At 62.2% G+C, this 15,759-nt stretch overlaps 2 protein-coding genes across 2 annotated transcripts in view; one reads left to right on the top strand and one right to left on the bottom strand.

The window, feature by feature from the left end:
* The window catches only part of MYO18A (myosin XVIIIA), a 35,675-nt gene extending 31,617 nt beyond the window's left edge, over positions 1 to 4,058 (bottom strand). Inside the window, exon 1 of the mRNA XM_068655525.1 lies at positions 3,953 to 4,058. The gene's annotated coding sequence lies outside the window, so the exon portion shown is untranslated. The remainder of the gene's footprint in view (positions 1 to 3,952) is intronic.
* CRYBA1 (crystallin beta A1) lies at positions 450 to 13,317 on the top strand. The gene is made up of 6 exons (XM_068655560.1): positions 450 to 933; positions 8,675 to 8,739; positions 9,636 to 9,754; positions 11,418 to 11,559; positions 12,196 to 12,338; positions 12,505 to 13,317. Exons 2-6 carry the CDS (start codon positions 8,695 to 8,697, stop codon positions 12,650 to 12,652), a joined length of 597 nt encoding a protein of 198 aa, XP_068511661.1. The 5' UTR covers positions 450 to 933; positions 8,675 to 8,694; the 3' UTR covers positions 12,653 to 13,317.
* Positions 13,318 to 15,759: the final 2,442 nt, after the last annotated feature.

The following is a 15,759-nucleotide window of genomic DNA, read 5'->3' as shown; positions in this document are numbered from 1 at the left end:
CGGACACGGTCAGACCACGGCCAGCACCAAACCCGTGTCCCCAAAGGGTCACCTGCTGCCACCCCCAGCCCGGGCCACGTCCGGAACGCCCCAAAATGAGAGCAGAGCCCGGGCAAGACCCCCACGGACCCCTCAGGCAGTTTGGGAGCCGCACGGGCAGGCAGGGGAGGGAGGTTTCCCGAGGGCCCATGATGTTTGCAGCGGTTTCTGCTGGTGTGGATGTTTCCCCAGGCAATAAAGCCTGCGGCACCGCAGACACCTCGCCTGCTGGTTCAAAAGCCCCTTGTCGAAGGCACAGAGGCCTCTCTGGGGCTGGCCCCAGCCTCGGCCACCGCAAAGCCAGCAGGGCCACGGGGAACAGCAGCGCAGTGTCCCCACCCAGGGGGGACAGCGGGGAGGGAGCCCCCCAAACACAGCCCTGGCCGAGTGCCCCCCTAACAAACAGGAACCTGTGAAATCGCATCCCTCCGAAAGGCTGATAAACGCCTAATTTTAGCCGGGACGACGCAGAACTCGTGACGCTGCGGCGACCTCCAGGAACAGTCGCTCTTTCATTAGGGCATCCCGCGCAGGGGGAGGGCCCCAGATCACAGCAAAGCCATGGCACGGCCAGCCCCGGGCCCCACCGCACAGCCTGAACCCCCCCGGAGCCCCCCACACAGCCCCGGGGCACCCCCAGCCTCAGCCCTGGGGCGAGCGCTGCCTCCCCGCGCGGCCGCCAGCCACCCACCGACCTCCATTGTGCGCCTGGGCTGCGGATAAACAACTCAAAAATCAAACAGCTGGGTGGAAAAGCAGCGAGGGACGGACTGACAGCTATATATAAACAGAGCAGGAAGCCGCGCCGCGCAGGAACTGAACCTCGGCACAAAGGACAACAGGAAAAGTCCCCACGTTCCAAGCATCTGCGCTGGAGCAATCCGGCGGGGAAAGGTTTGTGGGACCCGTGGGGACGGGCACGTTCCCCACGCCAGCAGCATGGGCTCCGTGGGCACCCGGAATGCCTGTGTGCCATGCCGTGCTGTGCCGTGCCATGCCGTGCCTGCAGAGCCATGCTTCATCTCCAGCGCAGCATCCCCACCTCCTGTGCCACCTCCCCGCAGGGCCACATGCCCCCAGATGCACCCAGCAGGACACAGGGCTCTTTGTGCCCCGTGTCCGAGCTCTCCTCATGCTGGGGACGAGGGCAGTGCCACCGTGGCCTCGGTGCCAGCAATGGCAGCGAGGGAACCACCGGCACCCCTCCCGCTGATATGTGCCACCGGTGACCCCACCTGCTTGGGCATCCCCAGAGCAGCACGGTTTGGCCAGGGCAGTGCCAGGCTCACCACGGGGCACCAAAGGGGCTGGGGGCTGCCGGGACCCTCCCCAGGTACCACGGGGAACCCCATGGGCAGAGCGGCCGGCGCAGCCCGCCGGGCAGGTGCTGCTGAGGGACGAGGCCCTTCAGAGCCCGTCGGCCAGCACCGCTCTTTGTCCTCGGCCGTTCCTCTCCCCCGCACACATGCTCCCTCCGGGCCTTTGTATGCTCGACAAAAAGGGGGAAGGAGCGTTTCGAGCTGCATCGCTAATGAGCCAGCAGCGCCAACCAGCCAGCAGCACCAGCCCACAGCACCACCACGCACACCCCACGCAAGGCCACTGTGCACAGGGGGCAGGAGCTTTGGAAGCCACGAGGCCCCCCAGCACGGCCAAACGCAGCCCCCTGGCCTTCCCCTGGCTCTTATGGGGTCGCTGCCTGTCCCCAAGGAAGCCCCGTGGTGATCCCAAGGACACCAACGGGATGCAGGCACTGGAAAAAGCCGGGCGCAGGCGGGTGCCGCGAGCAGGGGGTGGCCGCTGAGCGTTCCCCTGCTCCTGAATCACCCCATGCACCCTCCCGGGCTCAGCCCGGGCTCGTTCTGGGATTATCCAGCTCCAGGCATGTTGGGGTGGCAGCGTGCATGAGCCAGCACACGGCGGGGAGAGGCGGCCGCGGGCACCAGCTTCGCTCGCTCGTTGCACGCAAGGTGCTTGCTGCGACACGCGGGCTGTCAGGGCAGAGAGGACATCACCCGCAAGGTCACAGCCGTAGGGGAACCGACCACAAAGCCCCCCCCCGAGACCCCCAAAGGGCTCCCCCGCTGCGGTGCTGAGCCCCGTGACCCCGCAGCTTCCCGGCAGGGAGGAAGGCGTTCACTGAAACTCGGGGCCACTCCTTCCCTCCCCGCGACGCAATCTCGTCCGACGCGCTCCCGACACGGGGACCTGAAGCGCAAGTTTGCCGGCCCCTGCCCGCCCCACGGTGCCGGCGGTGGGACCTAGAGGCTGGAACCCACCCCCCTTTGGACCCCCATGCCCCGGCTGTGCCCCAGGTTTGGGGACAGTCCTGAGGACCAGGGAGCTGCTGGCAGCGATGTCCAGCTGTCCCCATGCAGCGGCTGACCTGTGCCACAGCTCCTCGCCTCCTCACCGGACGCCGGCACAAGATTTCCGCAGAAGATTTAGGGGGTTTCCAAAGTTCTCCACTCTGCCTGCCCTTACGGACAATGCCGGGATGCGTCAGGAGGAGAACAACTCCTTCCAGCGCCACCGGGCTCTGCCCAAAGCTAGATTTTGGGTCCTCCCGTGCAGGAACCCGGCAGCAGAGGACGCGGCTGGCTGGCAAACGCGTCGCCGTGCCGGCAGAGCTTCAACGCGTCACCGTGGGCTGTGGGGTGTGCGTGCCCGGCGCGCCCCAGCGCCCGCCTCGCCCCAAACCGGGGCAATAAAACAGTCTGAGCGTTACAAAACACCGCTGCAGAGCAGTGACCCCGCCGGGCTCTGTGCTGGGAACAGCAGAGATTCAGCAACCGGCTGGCGGGGAAGGAGAAGTCCCCCGCTGCAGGACACCCCCTGCAAGGGGGCTTCACCCCACTGCCCACATGAAGGGTCGCCAGCAGACATCCAGCTGCCCCGCAACACGTTTTGGGACCCCGTTTTGCAGCGTGACCCCCAGCAGGGCCCAGCCCACAGCAAAGAGCTGAGCCACAGCTCGTCAGCGGGCAAAGTCCAGGGCCGGCGCAGGCGCTGCGGTGATGCTTGGCTCTGCCCAGGGCTGGGTGCAAGGGTGGGGGTCCCCCGGTTCCAACAGACCCCCGAGGCGAGGGAATGGTGGCTGCCGCTTGCCCAGCGTGCCGTGGGCCCACGCTTTTCAGCATCTGCCCTAAGTTTAGCTCCAGTGCTCGTTGACCAAGCGATTTGCATCTCAGAGGCCGGCTGGAAACCACACTATTTCTGGACACGCGTCCCAGCCCTCGCCGCTCTATATATTGCTCCCCGGGCAAATTAACGCATCGGCAGGCGCCGCAGCACCCAGGGGCTTTGCCAGCCCCCCTCATTTGTTGTAAGACCACCCCTTTGGGCACCCCACAGCACCCCCAGCAAGGTGACCCAGGTGCCAGGGGACCACTGCTTAGCGGCGAGCCGGGCAAATGGCTTTGAGTTCAATTCCCTGGCAGCACGGGGGGGGCCAGACCTGCATCTTCTCCCTGCTGACACCCATGCGAGCAGGACCAGGCTGCCTGTCCCCAAATACCCCCCCCAAAAAAAAGGGAGACACCCCCAAATGCCCCCCATGGGGGGCGCGCACAGCTCCCGGCACGGGGCGGGGGCACCCCGGGGGTGCTGCGGCACGGCACGGCTTGGCACGGGGAGGGGGCACCCAAGGGCGCAGCGCACAGCAGGGAAAGGGAGGGGGGGGTCAGGAAAGAAGAAAGGGGAGGAGGATGCACAAACACGGGCACCGCAAGACAACAGCGCCCCGTGCGCGTGCACGCCGGCGGGGGGGTGCACGCGCACGCGCGCGCACGCACACCGGCGCGGCCCGGACCGGGGGGAGGGAAGGGAAAAAGGGATCCAGGGAGGGGGGGGGAGCGCGCTGCAGGAGCCGCAGCCCCGTCCCGGGGCCGGTGCCGGGCGCTCGCTCACTCACCCGGAGGCGCAGCGGGGCCCCGGCGCTGGAGGCAGCGGCGGCGGCGGCGGCGGGGCCGGGCCCCGGTGGCGGCGGCGGCGGCGGCGGCGGCGGCGCGGGGCGGGGCGGGGAGGGGCTGGGGGGGGCGGCTCCGTACCGGGGCGGGCACTGCCGGCTCTGCGCGCGCCGCCCGCAACACCGGGGCGCGGCCCCGGGACGGGATGGGATGGAGAGGGGCGGTTGGGAGGCGAGGTGCTGCGACCCCCCCCGGGAGGGTGCGAGGGATGCGGGGCTCGCCCCGGTGCGCGTGCACCCGGTGCACGCAGGCACGCACACGCGGTGCGCGCACACAGCCGGTGCACGCACGCACGGAGGTGGCACGCGCCCCTGGTGCACAGGCAGCGCGCACACACGCATCGGTGCTGGCACACCCCCAGTGCGCGCACACACCCCCAATGCACACACACACCCCGTGCACACACCCCCAGTGCACGCACACACCCTGGTGCTTGCACACACACCCCCAGTGCACACACACACCCTGGTGCTTGCACACACACCCCCGGTGCACACACACAAATTGCACACACCCCCAGTGCACACACACCCACCCCAGTGCACTTACAGCCCGGTGCACCCTGCAACGCACCCACGGGGCCATAAGCTGGGTTGCACACTCCCCCCCCCAACACCCCCAGCACACACGCACACTCTTGCACAGCCTGGCGCACGCTGCTGGTGAACGCAGAGCACGCTCACCCCCCCTGGAAGCGCAGCACAACGCAATCCTATGGCACATCCCTGCAGCCCCCCAGCGCACGCAGTCCCCACCCCGTGGCACATCGCACCCCGCGATGGAAAGCACCCTGGTGCTGTAAGGATCTAACCAAGGGCAGTCCACGCGGCAAGGGGAGGGTTTCACGCTGACCATCCCTGTATCCACCAGTGTGGGCTGAGCTGGAGAATCCAAGGCAGGAGGCGGAGGAGCTGCCTGCAGAACCATTTCATAGCCAGCTTCTCCCCATGGCACCTGTCCCCAGGAGGGCTGGGTGCAGGAAGCTGATGGCTCCGGAGGATGCCCGCTGCCTCGGGCAGGAGGCAGCACATGATCAGCAACCAGCACCAAGCACCACAGTGCCTTTGTTATGCCCCTTCCACTCGTGTCCAGCTCCAGGCGGTGTGTCTGTAAGGTTAGGCACAGCCCAGAAATGCTGCAAACCCCCGTTGGGGCACCCCAGCATGCACGGTAAGGGCTGGCAGCCTGGGGAAGCTGGAGAGAGCTTAGGGAATGGGGACCCCATAGTTGGGCAGCCACAAGCTCGTCCCAAAATCACTGTTCAGTGTTCATCTCTTCCCCAAAGCCCTGCATGGACAGAGGGACCCATGGCACTGGGATCTGCCCCCAGTTCCTCCCTCAGCTCCCAGCCCCGGATCCCAGCAGCAGATGAGGCCCAGCCCTTGCAGCGATGGAGGCCGGCAGCTGGGAGCGCAGCTGCCTGCTGCTTTTGTGGTGCTCTCCTTTTGTCCTGGGCACGTGGCGCTGAGCGCGGGGAGCTGCGGCCAGCTGGAGAGCGGCAAGGGGGACGGGCGAGACGGAGGGTTGGTGGCTGAGGTGGCTTGTCCTGCTGCAAGGGGACGTGTCATGCTACTGTACCTCGGTGCCCTGCTTCCCGGCACAGCCTGGCCGACAGTTAGAGCCTGCGGCAGCTCCTGCTCCCTTATCGCAATGGGCAGGCAGCAGCGGGGCTGACGTCGGTTGGAGCTGACGTTGGTTGGGGCCACCAAGCCTCAGGGCAGCATCGAGGGGCTCACGGAGCCTTGTGTGCACCTCCCCGATGATGAACACCTCTGTGCACATGGCAAAACGCCCAGCATACGTCTGCGGGAGCCTGTCTGACCCCACCAGCCCTGCCTTGAGCAGCCCTCCCTCGGCACGGAGCTGTGCGGGGCTTTACTCAGCAAATCCCACACCCTACAAACTCCCCGTGCTGCGCACAGCTTTACGGGGGACAGCGGGTGCTGGCAGCATTTTGGAGAGCCCACGGCAGGCTCAGACGTCTGGCCACGGCAGCGAGGGCCCCGAGTTGGGCTGGGAGGGGAGGCAGCCGCTTCGCAGCGCCACGGGGTTTGCTAAATAGGTCACTGCTTTTTTATAGTCTCCGGGATCTAGAAAAACCAGTTGTTCCTGACAGCCCGCAGACCGACAGCGCTGTGGCAGCAGCGGTGGCTCCCCAGGCCCTCGCTCCCGTCCTCCCATGTCCTCGGCGGGGGGATCTGCCCCCAGGAGGGGCTCGCTGTGAGCTGCAGGGGGGACCTGCAGCACCCCTGGGTGCCACACTGTGGCCATGCCCGACACGAGGTGGTGCATCAGGGGGGGTTTCTTCCCCACCCTGCTTGTGGCCAGTGCTGGCTGCCAGCTCGGGGCTTTGCCCAACGCCCATTTGTGGTGTTTTCTGTTCACAGACCGGCTGTGTGTGGGTGTAGGGGTGTGCGGTGCCGTACACCCCCTGCACACTGCTGCACGCCCGCATGCGCCAGCTGCAGCGCTGCCTGGCCAGGCTGAGCTCTCCCTCTAGCGGCACCACACTCCTGGCAAAGCCTCCATGCCCGCAGGGTGGCTGGAGCCATGCCCAGGGGGCTGGGGGGGGCATTGGGGATGTGCTCCAGCCCATGTCCCCCTTTGGCAGGGTCCCCAAAAGGCGCGCTGGAGGATGTGTGTGCTGAGAGAGGTTCATGTGCTGCTGGGGAGGGTGCCCCGATTCACCTGGGGACACTCTGTGGGCTGTGTTTCAATGGCTGGGCAGAGGGCAGCCGCCCCCCACCCCAAATTTACTGGGATGTGACAGCAAAATCAGCCATTGTGTCGGTGTCAGACCTCAGCAGTGCTCTGCTTCCCCCCACTTCACCACCCCGACCCCCTTAATTCAGGGTGCCCCCATCCCCATCCCCAAGGACGACCCCAAAGCAGGGCTGCCCCATCTCCCTGCACACCCCACCCTGGCCATGCCGCCCTGCCGGGGTCCCCGCAGGCCACGCGCCAGGCCGGGCTGCGGGCCGCGCTGACGGGGCGCTTTGTTTTGTGCTGTGAGGACAAAAGGGGCAGTCAGACGCGGGCGGGCGGCGCTTTGTGCCGGCAGCCATGCGCTGAGGCAGCAGCCCGCGCCGCCACGCTCGCCTCCTGACCCCCGGCGGCTCGGCCTACGCCCGCCATGGCACCCACAGCCCGTGCCCACCGTGGCACCCCACAGCCTGTATCCCCCATGGCACCCCCACACTGCGCCACCCGCCCCGCCATGGCCCCGAGGGAGCCCTGCGGGGAAGGGGGAGCAGGACCTGGTTGCCATGGTTACTGTGAGGCTTAAGGCCTAGGTGCACCAGGTTGCCATGGTTACCGCGAGGCCTATAGTGCCGCCCAGGCCTATGGCGGCCCTGCCACCCCCACGGGCTCGCCACCAAGGCCATGGCGGTGCTGTGTGAGCTCAGGGAGCCAGCACTGTACCAAGGGCCTGGTGTGGCTCTGGGGACATGTGGGCAGGGGGCCCCGCAGCTCCCACCATGCTGGAAGGAGCAGCCTCACGGCCCCCTTGCTGCCATGGGGCTGTGGCTGCCCCACAGCCCCTGTGCCACCCCACAGCCCCTGTGTCACCCCACAGCACATGGGGTGGAGGCAGGGACCCTCTATGGCCAGCGGAGTGAGGCTCACCCAGACGGTGCCACGCTGTCCCCCCCTGTGCTCACCTGCACCCAGGCCAGGCCAGCCCCGTGACGGCGCAGTGCATTGCCCCTGGAAAATGCCAGAAGAGCCAAAACGTTGAGTCATTCACGCCCAAGATTATCTGTGCAAACAGCCGCCTCAATTATTTTTGTTATGATCAATTTTTTTTTTTTTTTCCTTTATTATTATTTTTTTTTTCCCCAAGAATGTGGCCGGGCCCATGGGGATGAGCTGCTGAAATCTCTGGGGATCAGCAGAACAATGCCAGCCCGAGCATTGTGCTGACGGCTCCGCAAATGCTGGCAGCGGCTCCTGGCCAGCAGCGCCCTATAAAAGCGGGGCCGCTGAAGTAGGCAGACATGACATGGGCGAAGCAGCAGTACCGCCTGAGCTAGGTGAGTCCTGGGGCCGGCCCCGCTCCACCCCAGCCCCTCTCGCCCCGCTGCTGCCGTGCGGATGCTCCTCTCCGGTGGCAGGAGAGGAGCCAGAGGTACCTGGAGGGCCCACACGTCCCCGCTGGCAGCTCGGGCACAGCGGGTGGCAGAGAGCCCCCATGGTGTGGGGTATCTCCGTGCCTGGCACCTGCCTGGTGGGGCACAGCACCCCTGTTGGCACCTCAGGCTGTCCCGATGTGAGGAAGGAGTGCCCAAGGGAGGCATCACCAGGGTAGGGATGGGAGCAGAGGGTCCCTTGGACCTCTCCAGTAACAGGGCAGAGTGTGCTCCCCAAACTGTCTCGGGGTTTCCTCGCCATGGCTGGGGGAAGAAGAAGTGGACCGAGCGCTGCATCCCGGAGTGAAATGGGTGCACGGGCTCCGTGCCATGGCTGGGAGGAGGGAAGGGGCCCCGTGGTGGTGGTGGGCAGGCTGCGGGCAGGACGGGGCACCCCATTTTGTCTGTCTCTGAGCCACCTCTGTGCCCCCCACACCGTCCTGCAGCTGGCGAGGATCTCACGGAGAGACCCGTGAGCGGGCAGGGGGATGCGTGGCAGTGCTCTGCAACACCGATTGCTTTTCCTTCCTTCCCCAGATACCTTTCCAGCAGCAAAGATGGCTCAGACAAACCCTCTGCCTGTCCCCATGGGCCCCTGGAAGGTACGTCCTTGCCCCCGCTGCCTCTCAGGTGTGGAGGTGGGAGACAGGGAGGGGGCAAAGCCGGTCCTCCCCAGCCAGAAAAGCTGCACTGCAGGGAGTGAGGCCGGGGGAGCCAAGAAAACAAGGCACAGGAGCATGCCTCCTGCCTGCTCAAACACCCCCGGGGGGGTTCATAAGCCTCTTTGCAGCACCCTGGCCTGGCTGTGCCCTGCTGTGACAAATTGTGCCATGCCAGGCAGCTACCGCAGTCCCCCAAAGCTACACGCTCTTATTGCCCTCCCCTGTGGGTGAAGGCACGCTGGCAGGGTGGGCATGGGACAGCAGGGCACAAGGGCTGCAAAAGGGGCATTGGGCATGGCAGGGCAAGGTGGAGAGCAGCCCTGAGGGCACCAGGGATGGTGACAGCACTGGGGACAAAGCCAGTTCCCAGAGGGAACCGAGAGGGAAAGGAGAAGCACGTGTGCAAGTGGGACAAAATCTTGCCAAAGCATGGAGAGGACAGCGTCAGCCACAGCCCCCGGGGAGTTCCCCCTCACCCTTTCCCCGTTAATCCTCTTTGCCCTCGAGTGTTCAGAGCAGAGGCTGGGAGAAATGCCAGCCACAGCTCTGCCACTCTCCCATCCCAGAATGGCTCCAGACGGTGCCGCTGCCCCAGGGACTGATCTCCACAGGGGTGAGCAGGAGAGTGGAGCTGGCATGCGGCTCCCCCAGCACCAGGCAGGGTGCTGCGGGGCCGGCAGCACCGGGATGCACGAAGGCATGTGGTTCTGCATCAAAACCCAAAAGATGCCAGCTGGCTCTTCCCCAGATGGAGCATGACCCTCTGGAAAAGGTGCTGGTTCTTTTGGGGCCACTGCCGGGCAGTTCGCAACTTGGCAGCTCGTTCTCTGTTCCAGATCACCGTATACGACCAAGAAAGTTTCCAGGGCAAGAGGATGGAGTTCACCTCGGCCTGTCCAAACATCATGGAGTGTGGTTTCGACAACATCCGCTCCCTAAAGGTGGAGTGTGGCGCGTGAGTACCCGGCTGCCCGTGGCGTGGGTGCTTTCCCAGGTGGGAGGCTGGCAGGGCAAGGGGTGCCTGAGCACGTGCAGGGCTGGAAAATCTCACCCCACTGAGCTGGAGCCAAGCACTGCAGCCAGGGGAAGCCAGGTACTGGGATCCCACCCTGCCAGGGCAGAGCAGTGAGCTCTGGGCAGCACCAGCACGGACACAGGGCCAGGGGACAGCAGCAACACCTTTGACATCATCTAAAACTGCCTCCTGCAGTCTGGGAGCAGTCGTGCTGTGGTTCCTCACTGCCCAGCATGGATGATCCCCAAGGATGCAGCAAAGATCAGTGCTCAGTGAGGGGCTCTTGGCTCACAAGCTCAGCCTGGTCCCCGTTCCCCCATGTAACCCCATGAAGCACCATGCTTAAGAACCCCATTTCTCAGCCCAGGGCCCAACCCTGCTCCTCAGGGCCATAGCAGAGCCTTCCTGCAGCCTGAGCTGAGCTGCCCCGGTCACTGTTAGGGTATGGAGCAGAGCCAGGCTTCTCCCTGCGTGCAAGAACCTTCCTGTAACAGGCGAGACAGCTCTCGAGCTGCTCCGAGACGCTGTGCGTAAGGAGCAGTCCCCATGGCAAACATCCCGCTGGGGCTGGGGAAGCAGACAAGATAGATTTGCACTGCTATATTTAGGATTTGTAATGCTAATGGGATTACCGCAGCATGCGTGCTCGCACCGTAATCAGCTCACTGCTCCACTTGACGTGTTCCCAGCCAGGCTGTTCACCTTGCTTCCTAGGAGGCTGACTGCAGGGCATGGGACCAGGGCTGAGTTTTGGTCAGTGGCAAGAAATCCTCAAAACCCCCACTCGGCGTGCCCCTCAGCATCCCCTCTACCCCATAAGCAGACCTGCAGGATGCGCAGCTCTGTGCCTCCCTCCTCCCAGCCCCCAGCCCAGTCTCTGCCTCCCTGCTCCCCTCAGCTGTGGATGTCCTGTCCCCAGTCCCCATATGGGACGTGCCCAGGAGGGGTCTGCACCCTGTGGGGTGCCCGGGGTAGGGGCAGGTGCTGGGCAGGCTCTCGTGTGAGTGTGCAAACTGCATCCTGCAGGGTGGAGGCGTCCCTCTCACCTCCTTGTTGTTTTCAGTGTAGAGGGACCCAAAAAGGGAACAGGCGACAGCTCCCAGGCCTGCCCAGAGCCAGGTTGGTTCTGCCTGGTTTGGGCATGAGGAATTCAGGTCTTTCCAGCTGTGCCAGGCTGTAATTAGGAAGTAAGGCAGAAATGAGGTGTTTGGGAGAGGACAGCCTGCTGGAGACGTCCTTTGGCACCCTAACGTGATGCCAGCCCACGCAGACAGACACAGAGCTCTGCTGGGGAAGCAAATCCCCACCGAGGTTTGCAGGCTGGGCCCCTTGAGGGTGGGATCCCACCTCCTGCAGCAGCCAGGAGATGCTGGTGTTGCCATGCTGAACGCCTCTCTGGCACTAGCCAGGCTGTTACACCCTCTCCGGGTGCTCTGCCCACATCCAGCACCGTTTCCTCTCCTCCCAAGCACCCGGGCTTGCGGGCAGAGGCCAGACCTCAACCTCCTCCTTGCACCTACATCCACCTCCTGGTGCCAGCCCCGAGCAGGATGCCCAGAGCTGCTTGCAGGAAGCCCTGGCAGCCCTTGCTCTGTTTTTGCAGCTGGGTCGGTTACGAGCACACCGGCTTCTGCGGGCAGCAGTTCATCCTGGAGAGGGGAGAGTACCCGCGCTGGGACGCCTGGAGCGGCAGCAACGCCTACCACATCGAGCGCCTGATGTCTTTCCGCCCCGTCTGCTCTGCCGTGAGTGCCCCTGCTCCTGGGCTGCCTGCAGCCTCCTGTCCCGGCAGCAGCAGAGGCACAGGCAGGGCAGGAATTGCCCCGAGCAGGGCAGGAGCTGCCCCCCAGGTGTCTGCGCTGCAGCAGCCTCTGTTGCCCCAGCACGGAGCCAGGCAGGGGGCTGGAGGCAGCAGCGGGCTGCACAGCAGCTCCCAGCTCGCACACCTCTGAGCCCAGGCAGAGCGAAGGCTCCCAGGCAGTACCCTCAGACCAAGAGACTGAGGTTAGGAAGGGCAAAACTGCTGTGCCAGGGGCTTCGCAGGCAGCAGAGGCTCTTAGAGTGGGCTCAGCTCCTCCCCTAGTGCCCAGAAGGATTTGCTGTAGCTTTTCTGTTTTCTAAAGCTTTAAAGGGAATTTCTGGGCCAGCTGTACATGAACACAGCTGTTACTGATGCCTCCCAGGACAAGCCCTGACCCTGCCCCAGCACCTTCACACCAGTCCCGGGGACTCTGAACGCCTCCATCCCTTGGGCTGCACACACAGCCCCCAGGAAACCCTCCAAACTGTGCTGTACGGGGGGCAGCCTTTGTGCCGCTGCCCCAAATTGTGTCTGGGGAGGGCGCACTGCCTCCCCCTCACCCGCTGCTCTTCCATCCCAGAACCACAAGGAATCCAAGATCACCGTCTTCGAGAAAGACAACTTCATCGGCCGCCAGTGGGAGATCAGCGACGACTACCCCTCGCTGCAGGCCATGGGCTGGGCCAACAACGAAGTGGGCTCCATGAAGATCCCCTGCGGCGCGTAAGTGACGGGCAAAGGGCCACCAAGCACCAACGTGCCTGGGCTGAGCAGCAGGGACAAACCACGGCCACCGCTCTGCTGCCACAGCCCGAGGGGGGATGCCCCGTAACTCCCTTGCTTACCTCTCGTTCCCCTTACGGCCGCCTGACGACTCCGTTTCTTCCAGCTGGGTTTGCTACCAGTATCCCGGGTACCGCGGCTACCAGTACGTCCTGGAGGCCGACCACCACGGGGGAGACTACAAGCACTGGAGAGAGTGGGGCTCGCACGCCCAGACCTCCCAGATCCAGTCCATCAGGCGCATCCAGCAGTAGCTGCCCGACGCCCGGCCCCCAATTCTCGAGCACATCTTTGCAAGGTTTCTAAAGCTCACCGGCTCCCTTTTGGTGCTAATACTCCCCTCCTGAAATAACACCCCCTTCTTGTACTGCAACTGCTTTATGGAACAACACTCCTAAACGGTACCAGCTGCCACAACTGCCAATAAATGTGACTGAAAGAAAAAGATAAAACCGGCTTGGTGGGTGTTTGCTGTTGTGCGCTTGGAATCGAAGTCGCGCGTCCCCATCCCGGCCCCTGCAGGGCTCCCTTCCTCCTCCCAGCCCTCCCCGTCCCCCTGAAGGTTCGGGACACCTCACCCCATTACCCTGCGAGGCCGAGCAGTGCCCAGCACTCACGTACACACAGCCACAACCACGCGTGTGCTCCGTGGTCAGTGTCACCCGGCCAGCAGCCACGCAGCATCCCCAGGGCCAGGGGGATGCTCCGTAAGAACGCAAAAAAAAAAGTCACACCGACGCCCACAAACTTTAAAATTTTTATTCAACAATTTACATCACTTATTGTCTGTCTTAACGTATTCGATCTACACAAATTTCTTTTTTTTTTTTTTCCTGATAAAATAATAAAATTTGGATAAATTTTGAAGACCTGTTGGTGCAGAATAAACAAAATTCAGGTAACTTTTTTTTTTTTTTTTTTAAACATTTAGTGTGAAGTATGACATCATTGGTAAAGATACATCATGCCATTACAGCTCATGGACATTACCTATCCTTACAGTCCGTGACATCACCCATACCAGCGCAGCGGGCTGCGCCGGACACAGCTACAGCAGGTATTACACTAACTCTTCTAGCCACCCTCTCACGATCGGGAAAACGCCTACTTTTCCAGCTGGGCACACAGAGTGCGTTAACCTATTCCAAAAATACCAGGAAGGGGAGAAGAAAACAAAACCGACCTTTCCTGTTTCGTCTGGTTGCACACTACAACATCGACGACAAAGAGGGGCTGCCCCTCTCCGCAGGTCAGAGGTAATTCAGCTCCTGAGCAGGTAGAGCACAACCCCTCGCGGCGATTTTAATACACACCAGGGAACTGAAGGAAATGAGAACTATCGGCAGGGCAGGAGGAGAGGGCTCCTGCCCGGGAGAGCCGTGCCCTGCTCCTGCGGGTCTGCCTGGAGAGAGCTCTCCAGCCCAGCGCGGAGTCGAAGCGAGCGGTGGTGTTTCGCACCGCTATTAACACTGAAGTATTCGGGGAGGGGGAGAGAGGGGCATCCGTCCCCCGAGTAAACAAGTCGAGGACCTCCAGAGGCTTGCGAGCCACTGAAGGTGTGTAAGTACACGTGTGATGGTAGATAGAAAAGCAGCCCTGTTCTGTATGAAAAAAAAAGCTGTCAAGTTAGTACAAAGTTCTGCCATGGTGAAGGGAACACGGGGAGAAAGCTGTCGGGGTCCTTCTCCCGTCACAAAATCCAGACGCCTCTGCACAAAGGCTCTGGGCTATGCAACAAGTTTTCAAAGGGGGCACCTGCAACCCAACGCACATAACTCAGGAAAACAAAGCCAAAATAAAGCTCTCACCCCGCAGGCCGGGAGGGAGCCCCTGCTCCGCTCCGGCAGCCACAAACCGCACGCACCCCGCGCACACACACCCGCAGCGGGACAGCAGGGAAGCCTGTCCCTCTCGCTCACAGTGGGAATACAAAACGGTAGGGTTTCTCTTCGGTTATTTTGCTGTTAGAAGCCTCAAGTTTGCCCGTGCCACCAGCTCTGCCCGGCGGGCAGATCTCCATCCCCTCCTCCAAGCTGCTTCGCCCGGCACGAGAGCGCAACCGGCGCGGCTACGGCCCCCGTGCTCCCACCCAAGAGAGAAAAGGGCACTCGTTCATCCAACAGCACGAAGTGTATCCGAAACAAGCCAGCTCACCCCTCTCCCTCCAATTACTAAAGTAGGCTCTTTAAAATAAAAAAATAATATATATATTTATATAGATATACAGAGAGAGAGAGAGAGAGAGACAGAGAAAGCAAAGGAGAGAGAGGCTACTAAAAAATCAAGAAGCGCCAGTTTTCTGCTACAGCTGTCAGCAAAGAACTGTCACCTTACATCATACCCTCCGAGATGGTGAAGATAATGTAGGCAATGACAGCACAGGAATGCAAACGAGGGCAGATAAGTCACTTCTGGTAATGAGACACAAATTAAACTTTCAAAACATGTGCATAGCTTTATTCATCTGCTTCAAACTAACCTTTTCACGGAGCTTCAGCGAAACCCGAGTGTGCAAAATGCATTTCTAAAAAATAATGCAAGCAAGCTTTCACATTTACAGTGGCAGAAGTACGGAAAGACTAACAGAAATCACACGGACGGGCGAGGAGAGAGAGAGAGATGAAGAAACAAGAATTGCACAGCTTCATATTCTGAGTCACTGACTGCAAACATAAGCATTTCTACTTCGTTAACTGTAAGCAAGGCATGTTTACTTTTCCTTTACGAAAAAAAAAATAAAAATGAAAAAACCCACAGTAACAAGAACCACAGCCTGGAAGGGAATAAATCCCCTGGGCAATGGGGATCCCGGCTGCTGCAGAGAACCCCCAGTTCCAGAGTGGCGCTGGCTCTGGACCTTCACCTGGTTTTGCTCTGCAGGCCAAGCACGGCAACGCTTATTTCTGTCTGCAGGAGAACAGCAAAGCAGATTCTTTCTCTCACCCCCACTCCCCTCGAAAAGTCGCAGAAAACAGGTCATGTTAGGAAAGGAAAGGTGCCATCCTGAAGGACATTTTCCCCAAACTGTAAGACAGCCACTAGCCGGACTGGCTTCAAAGCCTCGTTTGCACCGCAGACCCCATGGGCCGGCTGGAGATGGGGCAGGGTTATGGGGTATGGGAGATGGTCGCTGTGGTTATGGGACTTGCGAGTGAGCAGCCCAGCTCTCGGACAGCTCGCGAGCCACTGCCAGGTCTGTTCAGAGCGAGCACACACGCAAGGCACGTTCAGGATAGGGACACACACACACGTGTGTAAAAGAGCAAACGCTGGCCAAAAGATGATGCTGGGTAAACTAATTAAGCAGGTGGGGAATTCTGCTCTACCCCATTTATACGCTATTTTCCAGGCAGTTGTAATC

The sequence above is a fragment of the Anas acuta genome, chromosome 19 (assembly GCF_963932015.1).
Source record: "Anas acuta chromosome 19, bAnaAcu1.1, whole genome shotgun sequence".
Classification (NCBI taxonomy): domain Eukaryota; kingdom Metazoa; phylum Chordata; class Aves; order Anseriformes; family Anatidae; genus Anas; species Anas acuta.
This window is presented reverse-complemented; position numbering and strand designations above follow the sequence as displayed.

Coding starts and splice junctions, on each gene's coding strand:
- CRYBA1 (XM_068655560.1), top strand. CDS start 8,695: ATGGCTCAGACAAACCCTCTGCCTGTCCCCATGGGCCCCTGGAAG. Junction 9,755..11,417: donor CTAAAGGTGGAGTGTGGCGC/GTGAGTACCCGG, acceptor CTGTTTTTGCAG/CTGGGTCGGTTACGAGCACA. Junction 11,560..12,195: donor TCCGCCCCGTCTGCTCTGCC/GTGAGTGCCCCT, acceptor CTTCCATCCCAG/AACCACAAGGAATCCAAGAT.